Here is a 23,389-nt window from a genome sequence, read left to right on the forward strand (position 1 = left end):
ACCAGGGTGATTCACAGGAGCGCGCGTTACATATGTAGAGCATGCCTGAAGTTCTTTATTCTACCCCCTTTTGTGATCAGTCAAGGCCCAAGTATATTATAGAGTGTAGTCTCCTCATTAAAACAATAGCGAGAGCTCACAAAGGGAAATTGTTAATATGTGTTCCAGCCTGTCACTTCTGCCTGTGTGAATACAGAAGATAACCACTCCTCTGGGAAACTACTTCGGGAATTGAGCAACACATCCGCTAGCCAGAGAATTCTCCTAACTGCAATTTTCCTTTTTGTGTGTACTCAGAAATAACATCCTTATGGGCTCCTCGGTGCCACCGCACAGACAGAGCACAATTGCCACAGCCCAGGTGGCGTTAATATGGGACAATCCCCCGGGCACATGTCGCCAAGAGTTGTACAGCTTGTTCAGTGTCTTCATCCATATGGCAATCTGTCCCATTCACAGAAAGGCATCAGGGCTGCGCCGGGTGGGAACCGTGGTCAATGTAGTGTGAAGAGCGGCCTCTGCCCGTGGCCGCCTCTCTCGTATGGCATATTTAATTGTAGATCAGCAAGCACACATCACACACACACACACACACACACACACACACACACACACACACATGCACCCTCATGTGCTCTCGTAACTTAAGACGCACACACTTGTTTCCTTTCAGTTTCAGCTAAGTGAGCAGGTGATACTCAAGTGCTCGAAACATCCATGACGACTAGAAAGTCCTATACAGAAACCCTTCTGGGCTCTCGTTCAGGAGTAACTCAATGTAAGGACCACGTGCTCAAATTCTTCCAGACACTGAAATGCTTTTTGTGTTCTCTGTGTATGTGTGTGTGTTCCTTTTCCTTTCTTACAAATAGTTAAAAAAAAAAAGTTGTCCAACTTGAATTGTTGAGCTAAATGATTTTGGTTTCTAAGACTTAAAAAAAAAAAGGAAAGTGTGTGTGTGTGTGTGTGTGTGTGTGTGTGTGTGTGTGTGTGTGTGTGTGTGTCCATGTCTGTGTCCGTGTGTGTCTAGCCTTAGAATGGTGAAACAAAATGTTCCCCTTGGAGGGAGCTCTGCAGAAACTGGGGGACCCTCTAGGACTCTGAGGTGAAAGGAGGGGTGTTGTTAAAGGCACTTGGGACATTTTACCAGAAGGCACCACAGGCTCCGTTTAGACACTGGCCCTACATCATGTTCTGCTTTTGTGTAACTATTTGTGCTCTTGTTTGGTAAACACACCCCATAGCAACTGCGGACCATGAAGTGATCTACCTGTAAGACTTCCCTAAACAGGCAGAGGCTCGTGACCTTCAACTTGCAGCTCTGTGTAGTCCTCAAGGGAAGTAGTTGTGGGCAGGCCCGGTCTCTTTTCTTTCTTTCCTCCCTTTCCTTTAAAAAAAAAAATACTCGAGGAAGACTATCTTTGAGGAATCTCGTGTACAATTCGTGTTTTTCACGTTGGCTGTGACTATTGAAAGAGCTTGAGGACGTGCCAATGGCTGGTAGAAGGGGAAAGTAGCCTCCAGTGTGTGTGTGGGGGTGGGGGGGGGAGTGAAGTGTGCAGTGTGTGCTTCCAGAGAGGCAGGCTGAGTTACCCAGTACAATTCAAGGTCACCGCATATCCTTGTCAGTGGTTACGTTTCTCCTTTTGTATCTGAGCCATCGACGGCAAGATCCTGGTGCACATGAGCCCCTATATTCAACTCACATTTCTCCATATGAGTCATAGCTATGACAAGAGCGAGACGTCTCGTGTTAAAGATCAGTGTGAGAAATAAATGGCAGTTTACTTTAATTAGAAAAAAAAATTGACACCAAGAGCTGGGATAATCCAGTGGCGTTTGAATAAATTAGAGGATGGCGCAGACCGGAGTCAAAAGAAACTCAACAAGGACAAAGAGGAAGTTGTCCAGAGTTCAGCAGCCACAGCAGCAGAATGTGTTTCTAAGTGGGACACAAGTCAGGGAAGGGACGGTACTAACATATCTGCTCAACCAGACTTGCTCAATGGCAGCTGCAGACCAGGCGGCTGGGCTCCGGGAGTCACGGCTGTGTGGCTTCAAAGTATTTTCTGGGGGAACGTACGCTGCAGTAGAAGAGAAATAGAGAAAACACAATGCCGTAATGAAAAGACACTTAAACAGGCCAGGAAGGCCCAAAAAGGAGCTGTGTTACCACACGGACTTAAGGTCACTAATTGGATAAACAGGCAGTTCAGAGCTGGTGAGTGATCTTTGAACGGGTCAGGGAACTGTTCTCTAGCTTCAGGGCACAGCAGAAGCAAAGGCCCTGAGGCAGAGGCAAAAGTAGAGCATGCCTTGTCAGGCCACTACCCCTGTCTTACCCAGGTCAGGGTCTTTGTGTAGGGAGATGGGCACCAAGGCAAAGCTGCATAAAGCAAGCTAATTCCTCCTGGTGGGCCCCAGTTTTCCACCTCTGGAATTAGTATAAGACACCCTACTGGGTTTGGCCAATAGAGTAAACCATGATGACCGAAGAACTTACAAATGTTCTAGGTGCCCGCACACAGTAGGTCCCTATCAGCCCTCACGGCTGGCTGTTCATTACTGTTGAATGTATTTATCAATAAATTCAAAGCAGATGTGTTTTATACCAATTATAGTTTCTGGGTATTGAAAGGCGACAATGATACAGCTCTTCCCCTTGGGGATCTCAGTTTAACCAGAGAGACAAATGTGGAGCCAGACACTTGTGACAGAAGCATGCAGCTAAATCTAACACAGTATACGGTCTGCTAAAAATAAACATGGCTGCCAGCAGGGACACCAGAGTGCAGTTATCCCTTCATACACATGCTTCTTGCAAGGATTTTAAGTGCACCAACCCCCTGCCCTCGCCCCCCCCTCCCCCCCCCCCCCCCCCCGCTTGGGGGGGAGAAGGTCAGCCGTCTCATCTGATGTCAACATCCTTGTTACCCATCACAACTGGCCTGGCACTTAGTAGATGTAAATCCACTGCAGGGTGGATGTGGAGAAGAAAGTGGGCCAGTGAGAGATTGACGGGCACAAACCCATTAAGAGCCCTTCAGTCTTTTGGCCCCTTCATTGCACATACAGTTGGGTGTCCTGAGGCATTACCTGCAGGTAGGTTTGTGCTAGGTAGAGTTGAAGCTTAAGAAAGCATGCACCGTCAGCACCTGCAGGGCCGGCCATGCTGCACATGGCTTTGACTCAGTAAGTGACGGTGTGTGTGTGTGTGGGGGGGTTGTCTAAAAACTGATGTGTCCATCAACTGTTCTCTGGGAACCAGTTGGTACCTGTGTGCCATGCTGTCCTTTATGGGTGTGTGACGGTGCTTGATGATGTCTTCTCACTGTTCAGAGTAAAGTGTGGTAACTGAGAAAAATCTGGCTTTCATGAGAGGGGGGGGTCAGGCACTCAGGGGAAGGCCTCAAGGCTGTGGCCCAGTGTAAAAGAGCCAGGGGTTGGCCTTTATGTTCTCTCTAGGTGCTGCCTGGCTTTGTATAAACTCCTCTATTTAGTGCCTTTGTGCTTCCCCGTGTGCTGAGATTTCACTCTTGCCTGAGCTCCTACAGATGCTTTAAGGCCCTGGTGACATGTCACAGCACTCTCTGTTGGTGGCCTGTTCAGTCCTCTCTCCTCAGCTGGGGAATCGGACATAACTGTTTCAGAGCACAAGTGTCCACTGATCATTCACAGCTCAGGCCACTGGATTCTTCATCATCCATCCAGAGGCTGAGAGAGTAAGATGTGTGTATGCAGTACCTACATTTAAAATCTACGCTCACACATGCTTTAGACATTTCGGTGGTATCTTAGCTGCTTGGAAACTGCATGTACCCTGATTTGGGAACTCTGAGCTATGGTGGTTACCCAGAGATATTGATGAACTATCCTCTGCAAAGGAAAAAAAATTAACATAAAATAGCATGTGTTTCTGGGGAAACGAAAAAGCACGGTGGTTTTGAGCCAGTGGCAGTGTGTCCCAAGCTTACCTGTTTCTCCCTTCCCTGTTGCCTTCGTCTCCTCATCCGGCTGCTCACTCATGAGTCTTCCACCTCTGGAGAATGAGGTAAATCCTGGAAGTCCTGCGTTGACTGACACCTGAAGCAGTGGTGTCGGAACTTTCAGCTGCTGTCTTGGGGGTTCTGGGCGTTACACATCAGCTCCTCTGACATATGGCCAAGGTTCCACAGTGATCCCGTGACTCACCACTGCACACACACAGAAAGAGATGCCTTCCCGGTGGCGTTAATAACTTCTGGATTAGTGGCCCCCGTGTCTGTGTTGACACAGTTGCTCACAGCACGCCTTGGAAAGCTCTATGCTTTCTTAATGAGACACCGGTGTTAATTCGGCCAATGGTATAAAGCCTTGGTCGCAAACTCTGAACGGGCTTTGCTGGTGTTCAAAACAATGACTGGACCTTCGCCGCCTCTCACTCTTTATCTCTTTATTCCCTGGCTCGTCACATTGCAAATACAGGTGATCTGCCTCTGTTACTACCCACCCTGTGTGACCTGGCCAGCCTTGAGTTCTGTAGTGCTCATTCTGCCCCCTGCTCCATTGTCCCGCTGTGCCACACACTCTTGGTGACTAGGAACACAGATAAACAAGTCCCTCCAGGTGTAGCTGACAAAAGGGCGTCAGGCCATATTGGTGATATGATCAGGTGATGGAGGTTAAATGCCAAACACACTAACAAATGTGGCACTCAGCCTCCAAGTGCTAAGCAGCCTACAGAGATGTCCCCACCACTGCACTGACCAGCTCTGCTCAGGTGCACTGGACACAGCGCTCTGTGGAGTGGAGGGCCCTGTGAGTTTTGCCCAGGACATGTAGGATGACTAGAATGTTCTTTCTTGGTAGAAAGCAAACAGGAAATGTGTCTTCAGAGCTTTGCTGTTGTGTCGGTGTCAGTAGAGAAAGCTAGACATCAGGCTACTGCATGGATCCCGTAGAGGCTTTAGCTTGTGACTCTATAGCCATATAAACAGGAGCCTCTCTGCTTTGGGGTTTGGCATGTATACGTGTAGGATTATTTGTAGTGTTCTCTTTAAAGCAAGTCATTTTTAAAATTTAAAGTGGACACATCCCACCCTCTAAGTGACACTTGTGAAGTCATGTACCATATTTTTCAGACTATAAGACACACCCAGATTTTAGAGCAGTAAAACAAGAAAAACAGTAAAAACAGCAATTAGACCATAAGGTGCACCCTATCCCCCGCCCCGCCACTTTTGCGGGGAAAATAGGGTGCATCTTATGGTCCAAAAAATATGGTAATACACATTAAACTATGTCTATGGGTCTTCTTACACATACCAGCTCCATCCAGCCTCCTCAGCACACCTTTGAGTAAAGAGTGATCATTGCATAGGGTATTTCAGTAGAATTTCCTCACTTTGTAGAGAAAAGGACCTTGGCCACGTATATACTCTACCAAGTGCTTCTAAGTCTAGCTTGCACGCTGTGCCTGGTTTCTGAGAAAAATTCAGAACGTGCAGCCACTCTCCCTTAAGTCTTTTCATCTCCCATACAGATGCTTTCCCCTTCAGATTCAGGGGTAGAAGCCAGGCTCAGAAGATGCCCAAAGCAGTTCTAGAGTTTGGAGACTGTGAAGTTTTGAGACGCTGTCCAGTTTGTTGCTTCAGCTATGTGTGCTGGAATATTCCTGATCAGTGTGATACTCCGCAGACATAACTCAGCAGCCAAATGTCTCAACAGGACTCTCCTGCCCTAAGTTCATGTTTGGTAAACAGAAACAGAGAAGGACCTGTCATTAGCCTTTCCTGCTGATATGTGTATGTATCTCAAAAGCAACAGTAGCCTTCTATGTAATTTGTATGTTCCAGGGGCCCAGTGAGCCTTCTTAGGAGTCTGTAGTTGTTAAATGGTAAGGCTGCCCAGTGCCTCCTTAGTACCCATTTCTGTATCTCAGCCTTGCAGTTCAAACCACATTCAATAGAAGTAGTCCTGAGTGCCGCCCTCCACCCAGCCCTTCTGACATCAGCTGCAGAAGAGGGGTTCTTAAGATTCCTAGCATTTAGATGTAAACATTGGGGTGGCCCAGACATGCCAGTGACTCTAGGAACTTACTAGATATGTGGACTCCTAGGCCCTTCTCCTGGGCATCGGAGTCAGAATCTTCCCAGAACATCTCCAGGTGATTTGCATCCCTGGGAATGCTGAGGAAGGGCTGTTCTGAGAACGGTTCAAGGAGGGAAGGTGTCAAGTATCCTGAACCATGCACACTGTCTCCTAAGCCTGGTCAGCTCTCAGAAGCTCATTCTCCTGTGGTGTTCAGTTTGGAGCATATATGTATGTACCCATTACAGCCTTTTTAAAAAGTTAGCCTTTATTTTATGTGTATGAATGTTTTGCCTGCCTCACGTCTTGTACACCACAGAGGCCAGAAGAAGGCATTAGATTCCCTAGGAGTGAAGCTACCCGACAGTTGTGGGTACTTGGAGTCGAACTGGGGTCCTCTGGAAGAGCAGTCAATAGTCTTTTAACTACTGAGCCATCTCTCTAGCCCCTCCCACATCAATTACTGCTTATTAGTTAGTATTATGTTTAACAGATTTTGTAAAATGTTAAGATGGAGCAATCACAGTGCTAACACATTCACATTTTCTTCTGATCTAGACCATCAGAAACCTATAAGTAGAAATGGGGGAAGTGTTTGTATTCTACTCAGACCCAGCCAGCCAGCCAGGAGTGGGCCCAAGCCTAAGACCACTGCAAGAACATGAACCTGGGTTTGTCAGGATATTGTACACTGGCAGCAAGCAGCAAAACCAGCCTGGGCATGGGCCATTAACCACTTACATATTTCAGATGTAATACTAGTTAAGGGAGTCACCTCACCTCATCTCAAGGCACAATATTGAGAACAGATGTGCACAAAAATTCTCAATTATTGTTTAGAAGCATACACCTGGCACTCAGTAGACTGATCCACAGTCCCTTCAGTTGCAAGTTGTCCCGGAGAATTTCATACCACAAGGGAAGGTGAAATCCTCTAATTAAACATGATCCCAAAAAGAAGAGAACACTGAGATGATGAAACTAACTGTCTGGGATTCCTCCGTGAGAGAGATGCCTGTTGGGTCGTTGTAGTGTGTCGAAGACTCCATCTTCATTTCTTCTTGCTCCGTGGGTTAGTGAGCTGCAGTAAAACGCCCTCTTCTCTTTGTGGCAGACTCTTAGAAGAGTGAGCTGGCTGGTAACAAGAAAACTAGCCACGAGTCAGAAGGGACAGTTAAAGCTGTCAGTGTGATGTCTCCCCTGTGACGCTAAAGAACAGAGATTATTTATACAGAGTTGAGTATAAATAAAAAGCCATCTCCGCGCTGCAGTCACTGGTCCTCCTGTTTCCACAGCTCATTTGCGCTTCTGTAGCTAGGCCCAAGACCTTGTCCCCGCTGTAGAAGAAAACTTGAGAAAATGGAGCCGACATGTGGTTGGACCTCCAGCCCATTTTGAGGAGAATAGAACACGTCCCGAAGCTTGGGAGGAACTTGAGTAAGAGCACTTGCTGCACAAGCATGAGGACCTGAGTTCAAATCCCCAGCACCCACATAAAAAGCTAGACACGACAACATATTCATCTGTAACCGTAGCACAGTGGGATGCAGAAAGAAGAGGAACTCTGGGGCTTTTTGGACTCCAGCCCAGTTGTGTTCAGTTTCAAGATAATAAGGCCGAGAGAATTATGTTCACCCAAAGGCCCCCTCTAACCTCCATGCAGACAGGTTCATGTCCCTGCATACAAGAGTGTGCTTGTACCACACATACAGATAAATATAGACAGGAACACACATGAAAAACAAAATATTCCAGGAATAAAATTTTGAATATAAAGTTGAACAGCGTATTTAAGGAATCATCTATTTTACAACTATGTTATCTACAGGTCACGGGTGGTCAAGGCCCAAGGCTATCTCATCCTGTTCGTTGCCACATCATTTGATTGACTATGTTTGATTCAAATTGATGTACTGTCATGTTTCTCAAACTTTGGCACTTTGGTTTAGAAAAATACAAACTTAACACAGAAGTCTGATAGGATCTTTTTACACAAAGTCCTCATTAAAAAAGCTCTCAAATCAAAATTTTCCTCTCATATTCATACCCAAGAAGCCCCTAAAATGGTGTTTCTAGTCTCATTGAATGGATAACATGGTGGCAAAGTAGCAGGTAAGGACTGCAAGGAGTGGGAGAGAGCAAAGAAACAAGTAGGGACCTTCTTTCTTCTTTCTTTCTTCCCTCCCTTCTTTCTTTCCTTTTCTTTCAGTCATGGCTTCCATTGGCACTCATTGTTATGAGTATGGGTTAACATTAATGTAAGGGGCCTTTTATCACTGTAATATATAGCCCTGGAACTGTGTAGCAAGGGAACAGATTTCTGGACATCAGGAGCATCCCACTTAGTGTTTGGGCTGGGAATGAGCAGAACGTTCCCACCCAAAGTCACATGAGGTGCATATGAGATGGCAGGACTCTGTGGTTACAGTGTTACTGTGCGAACATGAGGAATGTTGGGGACATGCACAGGAGGCCAGGGAACTGGGACGGTAGCAGAGAGGGAGAAACTTGAGCAGTCAGGAGTCATAGGGTACTCATGAGCAAAAGGGCCTCCATCTTTAGCATCCTTGGATGCTTGTCTCAGAGCCAGAGTTCCATAAATGTGGGCTGTCGGCTACCTCATTCAGTGAAAGTTCTAGTAGGTGGGGACAAAGACTCAGAGGGGGTTGGAAAGGGGATTGGTCCCATGTATTTGGGGCAAGCAGGATGGATGAGAGGGTGGCAGCCAGTTCCTGTCCCACAGCAGCAGTGAAGATGACACACCACCTCATCAGAAGACATAGCTCATGTGGCACCCATTCCTCAGCATGAACTCCTCTTGGCTGGTGGTGACAAGATGTGTGACCGGGACGTATTTTAGCTGGTATCCTTGGTAGAATTTTGGTGGAGTTTTTACCACAGGGAGGGGCTCCTGTGTGGTTCCTTCTGCTTTTTAATGAGGAAGTAGGGAGGAAGAACAGAGAAGCCATCACCACAGCAGTCTTGACAAATGGAGAGTCCATTGGCCGAGCTCCTGGCTCTCCCTGTGTAGAAATAGTGCCCCCCGCCCCCCCCCCTGCAATGTGTATGTTCACTCCTTTTCCATGTCAAAGACATCCACAGCACATTCTGGAAGGATTTGTCAGCCCATGAAAGAAAGAACAATGTCTGGGAAAAGTTTTCCTGTAGGCATTCAGTTCTCCAAAATATCCAGCTGTTAAGCCTTTATTTTAATTAAAAATGTAATATTCCTGTCCCCACTCATCAAACCCCAAAAGTTATCTTAGCAGTGAATTTCATTTCAGGGGTTGCTTTATGACTTTTAGAGGTCTTTTGTGAACAGCACATGGCGTGACTGAAGCACCCCATGGAGAAAGAGGGTCTGGAGCAAGTGAGGTAAAAACACAGCCCTGATGTTACACTTGTGTTCGGTTGACCCCTAGCCAAGAAGAGACCACGTGAGTGGTAATGCGGTAAATGTTTTCATCAAATTGTGCTAGGTGACATGAAAAAGGGTAGAACTGAACCTTTGCCGTGTATCATATGCAGTTGAGAGGGAGGATCACAGGCCATGAGAGAGGAAAATCTATAAAGCTCTAAAAAGAACGAACATCTTCTTTGCCCTCAACTAGGTAACAGTGTCTTAAATGCTATGTCAAAGTTAAAAGGAAATAACACAAAAATGCATAAATCTGACTTTATCAAAATAAAAAATTTTTGTGTTTCAGAGTACACAAGAAAGTAGGAGACAGTCCAAATGTGTGTAAATATATGTAATTACAGCTGTTGAGTTGTTTGTAACCAGAAAAAAAGAAGCAACAGTAAAACAATTGCAGTTAAAAATAGGCAAAGAATTTGAGTAGGTATTTCTCTAAAGAAGATGCACAAATGGCCAATCAGCTATAAAAATGCATTGAGCCTTGTTACTTACTAGGCAGCTACAAATTGGGGGGAAAAAAAAATCAGCCAGCTTTTCTTCCACACAGTCTGGTGAGTAATTGAGAGAGCTACAATAACAAGTGTTGGGGAAAAGATGGGGGGAGGTGGCAGCACTGTTTGTAGGAATGTAACTTAGTGCTTGGACTATTGAGCGATTTACCACGTGACCAGATATGCATGGCAAGCCCAGAATCCAAGACTTTGGAGACAGAAAAAGAGGGTGGCAATTCAAGCCTTACCAAAATGAATCAGTATATAAAATGCATAGACCTAAATAAGTAAATAAAATTTAAGTTACTATACACACCAACAGTTTTCTTTTTAAATGTATATTCTGGTTGTTGATTTGTTTTTGGTTTCTGGCTTGTTTGTTTTAGAGAGGGGGAGGCAATGAGTTGGATGAGTGGGGAGGAGATGGGGGAAGGGAAACCGTGATCAGAATGTGAAAAGAAATTATTTCAAATAAAGAAAAGATGAAGAGGGCACAGAATGATTCTAAGGGCCCGAGGACCATGATGCCTGTTTGGGGACAGTGTTATCTAGACTTGACAGACAAGCTGCACCTATGAGATCTCAGTAATCCAGCTACCTAAACAAGACCTATGTGGTGACAACACAGCTAACATGGCAGCGTGGATGAGGGAAATTTCACAAGGCCCCACCCTGAGGTGAAGAGCTGTAAAGGTGTTGGGAGAGGGACAGTCAGTCTTCTGTCAGGGTGAGCCTCCTGATAGGTCACCCAGTCCTGAGCGGTCAACCCTAAACACATGTACATAAGAGCCACAGTAAGTGGACTCAGTAGACGTGCATATGTACATGTATGTGTAACAATAATAATTTACAAAGGACAAGTCATGAGTATGAGAGGGAGCTGAGGGTGTATGGTAGGAGGGGGAAGGAGCGTAGAAATGATATACAGTACTCCTGTAGGAAATTCTGAGAAAATACTGAAGTTAAAAGACCTTGAAAATATATTTAAACAGGTATGTGAATGGGCATGTCCATAGAAGGCAGTGTTCATATGTGCCAACAATGCCTAGATTTTTCATTAAGAAATTCCTGGCTTCAAAAAATGTGCTGCAGAAATCAAGTGGAGTAGTATTCAGCCATAAAAAGCTGCTGTTTGGGTATGTTAGCCTCTAAAACATGCTAAGTAAAGGAGACTACACACCGGGGAACACATACAGTGTTTCTGTTGAAGTGTACAGAACAGGCAGATGTCTGGAAGTAGGTGAGTGGTCAGTAGGGGGCTGCAGGCAGGGAGGAGGTAGGGGGCGGCTGCTGCTAGGTACAGAACTTCTACAGGGGCAACGCAAGCGTTCTCAAACGAGACTGCAGTAGTGGTTCCTAACGTTCACAAGCCTGTTGAGCCACACATTCTCAGTGGACGAGCTCTGAGGAGCAGTAGCAACAAAACCATGCTTCTAAGCCATTGCAGAAAGATCAGCACAGCTCTCCATGACTTGACCTAACAAGTACATGCAGTTTCTAATTCTGGTGTGGTGGGTGGGTAGGGAGAGGGGTAGACGCTGACCAGTAGACGCTGTTGTGGACTCTTGCTACAAATGAATCAAGTTTAAAAAGAGCAAGTAGGCAAATTTGGGATGGGACAAAAAGGAGCTCAGAGGAGACTCAGAAGGACATGTCGGTGAGTTACAGTTGCAGGTCTTGTGGGTGGTGGGATTGATTTCTATAGCAGAGCTGCCGTGTAGGTTGGCAGGACGGGTTTGATTTGGTGAAGTCTGTATTCTTTCTCCTTAGCCAAGAGTTCTTCCACCTTTCGTCACAACAGGGACCCATAGCCTACATGCCACCGAAGTCTCCAACCTCTAATCTTAAGAGGTTGTCCTTGTGGCAGGTGACAGGGATAATCTCAGTTCCCAGTTTTAGCTAGACAGTGAACTCGCCAGTGATGAACACCCAAGCTTTTCCGCGAGTCCTGCGGATGTAGTTTTGGGTGTAGCACGCTTGCCCAGTATGCAGAAGGCCCACGGTTCAAGCTCCAGCAGTGTCTGAAGAGAAAAATCTTCCCTCCCACCAATGTGAAAGGAAAGGCTGCGGGCTGGTGCATGTCAATGTCGGGGAAATAAATCGAACAGAAATAGCATAGCAAATGTCATTGGGAATGGAGGCATCACACCATAGCAAACGTAAACGCATTGATAAGTACCATGTAGTGTCAGGAGCTAGTTCGTATCTATATGTAATTATACTTTCCCTGGCACGTTGACTCCTTCACATCTGAAACGATACCACTGTTCTCGTGTTAAATTATATTTAGTTTTTACGTAGCAAGGATTATCAGGAAAGATTTAAATCAATTGGCTTTTCTGGAATGCATCTTTCTGCACAGAGTCTGAATAAAATTAAGTAGCATGAAAGCATCTTTAGTGATATTTTCTCCTGTGGGTTTGCACAAATCTGGTCTTTACCTACAAGAATAAGAGAAAGCAAATATTGAGTATATCACCATACAAAAAATTAAATAGGGCAAGGTGTTGGCTGTCTTTTCATTGATAAATCTACATAGCATTTATGGAGCTCTGTATCAGGTGTCTGGTGTGTGGGAGTGAATGAGGGATCCCTGCCCACGGGAATATTCAACCTGGGAGGTTATAGTAGAACAAACTAAAAATTTACTGAACATTCGACCCAGGGCCTGGCAGAGTATAGTGCACACTAGTAATCCCAGAGCTTGGCAGATGGTGGCTGGAGGATCAGGGGTTCAAGGTTATTCTTGGCTACATAGAGTTCAAAGCCACCTGAACTAAGAGAGAGAAAGGGGGGGGAGGGGGGACATGAGGAGATGGGGAGGAGGGACAGGAAAGGAAAAGAAGGTATAGAAAGAAAAGGAACAATTGATCCAAACTCCTCACACTTTCATTTCAGATGATATGTTTGCCATTCCTTTTTTAAAATTTATTTTATTAATTTATTCAGATTACAACTCAATTGTTATCCCATCACTTGTATCCTCCCATTCCTTCCTCCCTCCCACTTTCACCCTATTCCCCTCCCCTAGGTCTAAGACCAAGGAGGACCTCCTTCCCCCACTATATGGTCATAGGCTATCAAGTCTCATCTTGGTAGTCTGCTTATTCTTTGAGTGCCACCAGGCCTCCCCACCAAAGAGAGGTGGTCAAATATGGGGCCCCAGAGTTCATGTCAGACTCAGTCCCCGCTCTCCACATAACTGTGGAGAATGTCCTGTCCATTGGGTAGATCTGGGTAGGGGTTCGATGTTTACCACTTGTGTTGTCCTTGGTTAGTACAAGAGTTTGAGCAGAACCCCCTGGGCTCTGATCCACCCATCATAATGTTCTTCTTGCAGGTTTCCACGACCCTCTGGGTCCTTCTATTTCCCCATCTCCTATATTTCTCTTACTCTAGGTAAGTGAAATGTTTGCGCATCTTAAAGGCCAACCTGGTGAGCATTTGTCATCACAATAGTCACTCACAGTCTACTCTACACCTCCCGGTCACCCGTGACCAGTTCTATGTCACAGGGAGTCTTAGGGTCGCCCCTACCTTTAGACCCCTCTGAGCTTCATCTGCCCCCTGTCTTTCAGCCTGTGCTGGAGCTCTAAGTACAGTGAAGTTGATGAGTTTGTGTTTGTTTTCTTCGCCCTTTTGTCAGAAGCCAGAAAGCAGCGGAAATCTAATGTCCCTTCCACTCTCTTGGATGAGCCGCAAGAGCTCCTCTCCGGCTGGGGCTGCGTGGTGGCTGGCTGCAGAGCAGCCCAGAGGCCAGAGGCCAGCCTCAGCCATGCTCCATGGTGGTTGTGCAGCTTTCCTATGGCGCCACAGCCGAGGGCAGCCTATGGCTCTAGTCTTGAGTGGTGCTCGCTATTGTTCCTACAGTATACGTGAGTGTAGACAACTCTTTAACAGTTGCATGTCAGTACAACAGTATAAAAGGTATAAAAGGTTGTAAGCTAAGCACTCAGATTTCCTTGACTCCCAATGCGTGTCCCAGTGTTGAGCTGTTGGTGTCTGAAGATTCTTTCCAGAGGTCCCACTGGGGTACCACTGCCAGCCTCTTCCCCCATCCAAAGTAAGTATTTTATTCAGAAGGCCGAATAGATAAATGTATTCAGTCCCACAAAGCTGGTGATAGCGTTTGTTGACACTTTAGGAAATAATAGTGCACCAGAAGAGAGAGATGGAACAGTGACCCGCAAAAGTGTGACCAGTGATATCACCGGTGGGTGGGGTGGGCGAGTGGATAGCCAACTCACCACTGTATGACAGTGACATATGTATGTACGGACGTACATACATACATACATCATACATACATCCGTGCTTCTGTGCACAGGGTTGTTGTGTGTTTAGCATTGGGGCGTCAGGACCTACGTCATCTCTCCGTCCTTTAGCTGATCCCAAGTTGAAGTAGAAATAAGCACTGAGAGGGAAACACTTTTTATTCATGCGCTCATCAAAAAACCAGGAGAGCAGCAAGCATCGTGGTGAGCTGTGCGTGTTGTTTTGGTAATCTGAGAATTCTTGACTAAACCCAGTGCCGCTTGCAGTTCCCAACTGGTAATAAGAGTTTTGTATTCTCAATAGTCACGGCTCCTGGCTTTTACACACTACACACACACACACACACACACACACACACACACACACACACACAGTGAGTGACGATGTGGCTTGGTGGGTGTCATACTCTCAGCAGGAGCCGCTGACACTGTTCGCAGGGAAGGAAATCTTAGTATCATTGACTGGTTGATTCTGTGTTTCTCTGAATGTGTATTTTGGTAGAAATCAGTGTATGCCAAGATGTTTAGCGAGATCACTTTATCTCTGGCATTACGTGTAAATGTAAGAAGTACAACAGGAATGTGAGTGTCCACGGTACACGAGTGGTTAATGTTAGCTGCGTAAGACCATGGCGTGTTCCCTATCAGTAGGGGACAGTTTTGCAGACTTGTTGAAAACCTAAGAGGTTTTTGTTTTGTTTTGTTTTGTTTTGTTTTACAAAATGATGGTAGGACTAGAGTGCTTGCTCAGCGGATGAGAAGACTTGCTGCTCTTGCAGAGAGGACCGAGGTTCACTCCCCAGCACCTACATGGTGGCTGACAAACTATCTCACTCTAATATCAGGGGATCTTGGCACGTCTTCTGATCTCTGCAGGCACTAGACATCTACATGGTTCATATATATATATATATATATATATATATATATATATATATATATATATATATATATATATATATATTATTCACATAAAATTAAGATAAAATAAAAAGTTTAAATGTTTAGAAAGCAAAATGGAATTAGACATTAAGTTCCTCATGCTTCATTTTGTCAAAAGTTACGCATTTGTGCATATCTTAGGATAATTATTCTCTATTTTCCAATTTTTATATACATCTATGGACACGTGCATGTATGTTCTAATAAAACTAGGAGAATGCTTCAGTTAGCCTCTCATCAAATAGCTAGAGAAAATAATCAGTGAGGTAGGGATTTCTTCTGAAACCATTAAGGAAAATGTTTTTAATAAATTGTACCTTTGCTCTCAGAAGGCGGGAGGGTTCTGGCCATGACGGGGCAGTCTTCCAGGTCTACGATTACAGTGGTTTGTAACTGCTCATGCACAGACCCATAGGTGACAGCCTTTGCTGGGTCCCGTGGAGTTTCCCCCTCTGCTTAGAGGATGCCTTTGCTGTTCGCTTCCCAACTTCCGCTGTTGATAGATGCGTTCTCTATTTTATTTCCTTTCCTTGCAAGGTGGCTGTTCCTGCTACCACTACACATTGTTGGTTTTTTGTTTTTCATTTTTCTTTTGGTTCCCATGTTTATTTCCTTTGTGAGAGCCAAAAATAACTCATTGATATTTTCTAGGAAAATCATTTTTTTAATCCATAGGGGGAACCTCATTGCCTTTAGGAGGTGTTGCTCTGGTGTGCTCACTATGAACCTCTGTGGTCTGAAGGTTTGGGATGTGCTCGCTGTGGGCTGGTTATGTTGTAAGGGAGGGCATCAGTGTGCACCTACAGCCGAATGATGCGGTCAGGAAAATACATGAAAAGGCTTCTCACTAGTGGGATAAAATACAAGCACCTGTGCATGTATGTGCGCATGTGCATGCACACGTGGATGTGTATGTACATATCTGTGCATCATCCTATGCTCTTGAAGTTCAAACCAAGGAGAGGCAGTAGAGTAAATTGCAGAGTACAGCTGGATGTGGTGGCGCACGCCTTTAATCCCAAAACTCAGGAGGCAGAAGCAGACGGAATCTCTTGAGTTTGAGGCCAGCCTTGTCTACAAAGTGAGTCCAGGACAGCCAGGGCTGTTACACAGAGCAACTCTGTCTCGAAAAACAAAAACAAAAATGAATAAATAAATAAAATTGCAGAGTGCTTCTAACCTTTCTGTGAAGGGAGTGTGCCTTGAGTACAAACCAGAGCTCTTGTCATTCGTTTTACATTTCTATTTGATGGAATCTGATGTTACAGAAACAACTGTAAAAATAATTTGTCTGAAAGAAATGAGGGTAGAGAAAATATTTGACAATATGGGTCACCACTCAAGCCCAGCAGACTCCTCCCTGTACACAACATGGCTCAGATCAAAGCATCCTAGACTCGATCCCAATGGCCAGATCATTACTTATCGATTGGAACCCCGCTGGCGTGTTAACCCCTTCCTGCGAATGCTTGAAGCCAAGCTTGTCTGCCGTCAGCAAACTCGAAACGTACAAACGTCCCAGCGCAAGTTAGTTCTAAGCTAATCATTGGTGTCGATGTATATTCCCTGACAAAAATATCTTTTAGTACTGTACATTATTTATTTGTAATAGTTTTGCTGGGTAAAATTAGTTTACAAGAAAGAGGACACTTCAATATTGTGAAAGCAGTTTCCTTAGAGAGGAGGAGAGGAAGAAATGTGAAAAGTCCCGTATAGAAAACGCAAGAGGCACAGATCCAGCTCAGATTTTCCAGTCATATTAAGTACACGCAGCATGACCATTTTGCAGCAGCAGCCCTTGCTGTCTGAGCACCTGTCAAACACTTTTCACACGTGGAGGTAGGTTCCTAACGTCAGGGAATTAAACCTAAATGTGTTTAGAACATCGTCCTCCAGCGCATGCTTTAACTCTTCTTTTAAAAAAAAAAAAAAAAGTCGAGATTAATTAGATTCCATGGGAAATAGCAATGTGAGATTTGTCATGCGCTCCCTGGGTCATGTGGACTCTGCAGGCTGTGTTTTACTCATTCTCCTGCCTTGTGTGTTTTCTTGCAGCTTGTCCCATGAGGAGCACCCCCACAGCCACCCTCTGTATGGACACGGCGTATGCAAGTGGCCAGGATGCGAAGCAGTTTGTGATGACTTCCCGGCCTTTCTAAAGTAAGGATTATCTGCCTTGTCTTCTCTGTCACACGCTGCCCCTCCTGCCGTCCATCCTTCACCCATCAGGTTGTCTTTGTGTTGAAGAGTGTCACACAGCTCTTCGGTGGCCTCTGAGTCACCGTCATAGGAACTTAGATCATCCCAGGAAGGTTGCCCTGTGAAGGGACGGAGACTTAAAGGGAAGGCACCAAAACCAGTCAGTTTTTCAGACTAACCCTGGTGTAGGAAGAAACCCAGTGACAATCCTCAATCCTTTGGCTTTCCCTGTTTTTCCTCACATACCAATCTGACTTTAGAAAAGTGGTCCTCTGTAGTTCAGTGCCTGGGCCCCTTTTCTTGGCATGGGCTCCTGAGACCACCATCTTGGTTTCTTACCTCTCTGTATTGGGTGGCTTCTGGTTGGACCATTCTCCTCGCAAGGAGAAGTAGATAAATGTATGATGTAAACTTGGGCTATCTCATCTCCAGCTGTGGTGCTGAAAGTCTCTGCCAAAATAATAATAATAATAATAATAATAATAATAATAATAATAATAATAATAATAATAATAATAAAAAAAAACCAAAACCCACAAAACCCGGCTCCTTAGCTCGTCCACTTGAAGTGGACAATCCCACATCTCAGCATTTCCTTCCCTCACCCACGCTGTCAAGTCAGTTAAAAGTCTGACCAGCCACCCTGCATTCCCGGCTTCACTTCTGTACAATATGTTGAATTCTTGGCCAGTGTACTGGTAACAGTTGTCTTAGTCAATGTCATGTTGCTGTGAAGAGACACAGTGACCAAGGCAACTCTTCTAGCACTTAACTGGGGAGCTTGCCCACAGTTTTGGGGGGATTAATCCGTGGTCGTAAAGGCAGAAGTCAAAGAGGCATGGGGTTGGAGCAGTAGCTGAGACCTTCATAGCCTGATCTGCAGGCAGAAGGCAAAGAGAGAGGCACTGGGCCTGGTGCCCCCAGTGACACACCTCCTCCAACAAGGCCGCACCTCCCAATATTTCCTCAAAAAATTCCACTAAGTGGGAGGTGGCGAGGGGAGGGAGAACCAAACATCCAAATATATGGACCTAAGGGGCCCGTTCTCATTCAAGCCACCAGAAGAGTACCACCTAGTATGTAGCACGTGTCATGTAGAGCTTCCATGGACTGGGGTGAGAGCATCCCTTATGGCTGTCTCTATGGACCAGATACAAACATTGTAATGCTGCCACCCCTAGAGATACTTGCAGGAGTACCCACAGGTAGTTTTGTGTGGGTATTTTATTATTATATCAGTGCACAGAAGGCTTTGGACTCATAACATAGCCTCTCAGGTCGTCGGGTCCTTCATTCCAGGGGTATTCTGTGGTCAGTGTACACTTGGGCCATGTCTGAAAGAGCTGGTCAGGATCAAGACCGAGAGCAGCACCAGTCCTCTTTAGACTGCATTATTAGCATTTAGATAAGTGATGCTGGCTTTGTTCTCTGCGTAGCTCCCTCATGGAGTCTGTTTTGTTACCACCCTGTCGTTTGCCTAATCATATTTATCCAATGAGAGGAAAAGAGCTGCGCAGAATGCACTCGGAAATTCTGATTTCCCCATCTACAGCAGTACTAAGTAAATACTTTACTGATTTCACTCTCCCGTAGAATGGCTGACAAGCACCGGTCAACATGATTTATGTTTATGGAATCTTGAAGTATAAAACTGCTGTCATCACTTGTATGCCGTGTATCGTCAACTCTAGGGACAGAAAGAGCATTGCCAGTTTCTCAGTTAGACCCATTTATAAAATTTCATTAATGGTGAAAGTATTTTTATCCTAATCATCTTCATGTCATAGGTTCATGTACTGTGAGCTGGCAGTTGCCTCCGGATCTAGAAAGAGTGAATAATTCAAACCATTTCTAAAGGGGCGGGGCGGTTGGGGAAGCAAAGATCATTTGAATTGAGCCCTAGGTTTACCTCCTACAAACAAGAAGCCTGTTCACCCCTCAGGATGTTCGGAGCCTGACTCTGAGCTGGGAGCCACCTCTCCAGCCTTTCTTGTGGTTTTGCACATGGCATGACATGCCCCTGGTTCCTGTTTGCTCAGCAGAACTGGAGTGCCCACTATCAACTTGCAGTATAGCTTGCTTATTTCCTACTGTTTGCCTATGTGCTAGCATTTTTTTCAGAAGACTTTGTTCACAAGTTGTACAAACTCGACTTGAGTTGATACAAGAGAAAGAATAAAGGCAGTGGGTGGAAATGAGCCGGTATAAACCGGAACTCCTGTATCGTGGTTAGCGCCAGGCATGTGAGGATCCAAGAGCCTTGGGGGTGCTGCGGTTTGGGGTTCCCATCGGCTGTGTATTTCCCCGTTGCTTTCCCTCTTGAAATGTTTCTAATTGGAACTGGAGAACACGGGTGTGTACGCCTGTGGGATTATCAGTCCCACTGTGCAAGATTTTCCCCCCATTCTTCTCAGCCGGGTGCAGATCGCCGTTGCTCCGCGTTAAGCTCTCTGTTCTCCTTTTGAGCCAAGCTCTGTTACGTTTCTGCCTCCAGAGCAAAGGGACTCATACACACGGTCCCTCTGGGAATGGGCGTGAGAGACGTGGTTTCAGAAAACAAAAGTGAACGTTGCCCTGGAAGACGCTCCTGTGAGCTCAGCTTCACCTAGGTCCTGACGTAGGGTCTCCTCCCTCCTCCTTTCAGAGCAGGATTTTGATGCTTCGAGACCCAGGCTCATCTTTAGGTTCAGGAAGACAGTCCAGTCATCTTGGAGACTCAGCTCAGCCCCAGAGAGAAATCTGTTGGGTCTAGAAGAACTCTTCCTGCAGTTCCAACACGGGGCCACCTGGTTCCCTTGAATTCTAAGGCAGTTATCAGAGAAAAATAGTTCAGGCAGTTCTCCTCAAATTACTGGGTTGGAGGATTCTAGAAGAATCTCCTTGTCTGTATTTGTCTAGAAGCCCCCTCCATTGTTTTGTAGTGTAATCAATTTGACACTAGTCACTTTGTAATAGTGTATAATTAAGCACCTTTAACTATATGCAACAGGCATGGTTTCAGATAAGTAATGATACATATTAATACATATTAATTAATTTAATCCTCACAACCGCCTGCGGAAATGCCATTGCCATGTTTTGAACACACAGTTGAGGCATCTCAGGAACAGCAGTTTGAGTGACTGGCCCAAGGTCACCAGCTACGGTGAGTTCTAGTTTCAGAGTCGTCTTCGCTGTCGCACTGTGCCACCTGGGAGAAGTGACACTTCTTTTAAATTAGTGAATTGCTTCCCACTTATCAAGGCAGTGGATGTAAAGAAAAAGTTAAAGGCAGACCAGGTCTGGAGCTACTTTTTAAAAGAGTGGTCGTTTGTATAGATTTGTTGCAGTCCCCTCTACCATGTGTGTTTCAGCGTATTCATTAATAGTGATCTCTCAGAACTGTTAGCCTCTAAAGGGCTGTCATGGGAGGTGCCTCACCCCGACTAAGCACTCTATCAACGCGGGTGCCGCTCATCTGCTTAAGCATATTTAGGAACAATAGTTTTAAATATCCAGAAACTTCCAACCTTGTATTTAGAGGACGGCATCGGTGACTGTTCTCTGAAATATTGTTAAGAAGCTGCCTGTAGTCCAGTCCCAAGGGTGGTATGGCGTTATGGGGAGTCAATCTATTAGGCTTTGCAGGCTGTCTTGAGTTCTGTCCCCCCGCCCCCCATCACTGTAAAAGAGGCACAGGGCCCAAGTGAGGAAGAAGCATGCCTGTGCCTCTCGTGCCAGCCAGCAAATGGCCTCTGACCCCGGGTCACAGTTTTGGCTCCACCCTGGTTTGACAGCTGAACAGTGCTTTGTGCCTCCTTGCCTCTGTTGGCTGGGTAGCTGGGGGGAATGTGCGTGGGAGGGCCTGTAATTTCCTCTAACACCCACTGGCTCTCCACTCCTGGCTTCGGGATTCCCCAGCCTAGCCTTTCAGGTTTGGTGTCTGAAGGGAACAGGATACCTGGTTCGGGTTTTGCAGCCGTGTGTGGCTCCAGGTGGCAGGTGTGACCGTCACAGGGGTCAGGAGAGGTGCTTAAGGACACAGTTCCAGTTAGACAGTGAAACATCCCTGTTGATGGAGGGAGAAGAGACTTGGGGCAAACGGAGACATGTGTATTAGAGTTGACGGAAAGTGAAACCCAGAGACTTAACGTGACACCTTCGCCACAGGGTTTATTCCTAAGGCGAGCATGGCCACGGGACCTTTAATTTCAGAGAGATACACTGCCTAAAAAGAATATGCGTCTGTCTTTCCCTCTAGCTTGCAGAGACCCTCCCTGTCCATGCTCTGTCTCTTCCTCAAGCAGGTGGACCTTTCAGCACTGGGTACTGTCTTCTCTCTTTCTTGAATCTCCCCACCCAGACTTGTCATGTGACTGGTAGTTGGGGGGCTTAGCGGTGCCAGCAAGTGCTCATGCCTGCTTTAACGACATCTCAGTGGGCATTGCTCCGAATCCCCCGACAACAGGGAACAGAAGCAAGCCCGAGGCCTTCCTAGAGGGGCCGCTGTTAAACTTCACCATCTTCTCGTTCCGCCCAGTCTTCTTCCAGATCAGTCAGTGTCAGTCTTCCCCATAAGACACGGAGTTAGGATTCTTCCCCTTAAAGACAGAGACGAAAACAAACCGCTCACGTGATGCTCTGGGGAGGTAGAGAGTAGACCAGAAAGTTCGCAGTCAAGACCACACTGCCTGTTTTTCTAGCTGGAGTATGCGGTCAGACCAGGCTGCTGTTTCAGAACTGCTTGCCCAGGATATCCCTTTTCCCTTCTTCACTCATCCCTGCTTACCCCACCTCCCTTTGCAGGTGGAACCCAAGGCCTGGGGCCCCATAGTGACTCCCCCTAGTTAGTCTTTTATATAATTTTTGATCACTTTATGTCCTTGTATACTATTCCATTTGAAAAGCCTTTTTTTTTTCCTTTGTGGTTATTTCTCATGTAGAAAAGTTTCATACACACAAAGGCAAACAACAAAAATGGCTTTACGCGTCATCAGATGTATGTAATTTATGAAAGCCAAAAGATGTTTTCTGTGGATTCCTAATGTATGGCATGAGACCAGCATTGAAGAGGACGCTAAGGGAACTTTGACCCTTGCTAAAAGGTTGAGAGCTGCAGATGGAACCAGACAGTTTAAATTGCTTTAAAAAAAAATTTTTTTTTTCAGTGAACTTTTTAAAACTTCGAAGCGTTTCACGTGAAAGAAACTAAGTGTGTGCTGTACTGTTTTCACAAGTGTTTTTATCATGGTAACATCTTGTTTACTTTAGTTCCCTGCCTAAAACTACTTGGAACTTGTTAAGAAAACATTTCGAGAAACCCCCGACAAAGAGGCCTTTGTTTGGCAGCCACAGCGAGGCTGCACGCCTCACAAAGGTGTTAACTTCCAGCCCCTTAAGCACTTCCACACGAAATTCCAGCAACTGTGTTTGTGGTTTTGGAAAAACAAAGCGATGCTAAAGAAACCAGGTATATGCTAATACATGTCTAGGGAGGCCGGATATCATAAATTGTTTCAAACCCATTTGTGGCTCTGGGGCTTGCACGCCTGAGTGTTCTGCAGTGAAATTACCTCCAGTTAGCACCAGAGCACATGGACTGAGCAGATAGAGGGGCAGCTGCCCTTCCTTGTGGGTGTGTGCAAACTGGAGACCAGCCTCACTGTGGCAGGCTTGCAAAATCATGGGTCTGACTTTCGCCCCCATCAGATCTAAGAGGAGAAGGCCTTGAAAATGGCAAAACAAGCATTGTATTTTCACAAGTACTGCTTACTGTACCTTTTCTAGGGTTCTTTTTAACAGAGTAGAAGCTGGGTGCTCCCAAGAAAGAGAAAATGCCTTTCCCTTAAAACAAAACAAAACAAAACAAAACAAAAACCAGTTTCTTCTTTAACCTTTTTGACTTAGGGGTTCAAGACCTTCCCTAGTACTCGAAGAGGTCAAAGTGGCCTAAAGACCACAGTGCCCTCTAGTGATGTGGAGAATGTTGGGTAGGAAAGTTTGGACAAATGTGCCAA

At 45.7% G+C, this 23,389-nt stretch overlaps 1 protein-coding gene across 16 annotated transcripts in view; it reads left to right on the forward strand.

Moving 5' to 3' along the window:
• FOXP1 (forkhead box P1) overlaps nt 1–23,389 on the forward strand; it is a 606,995-nt gene that overhangs the window by 536,921 nt on the left and 46,685 nt on the right. For all 16 annotated transcript variants that reach the window (XM_084764905.1, XM_084764900.1, XM_084764899.1 and 13 more), the window contains one exon: nt 17,250–17,354. In XM_084764905.1, the coding sequence (XP_084621031.1) occupies nt 17,250–17,354 (105 nt within the window). The remainder of the gene's footprint in view (nt 1–17,249; nt 17,355–23,389) is intronic.

The sequence above is a fragment of the Acomys minous genome, assembly GCF_964271855.1.
Source record: "Acomys minous genome assembly, chromosome: 17".
NCBI classification, from domain to species: domain Eukaryota; kingdom Metazoa; phylum Chordata; class Mammalia; order Rodentia; family Muridae; genus Acomys; species Acomys minous.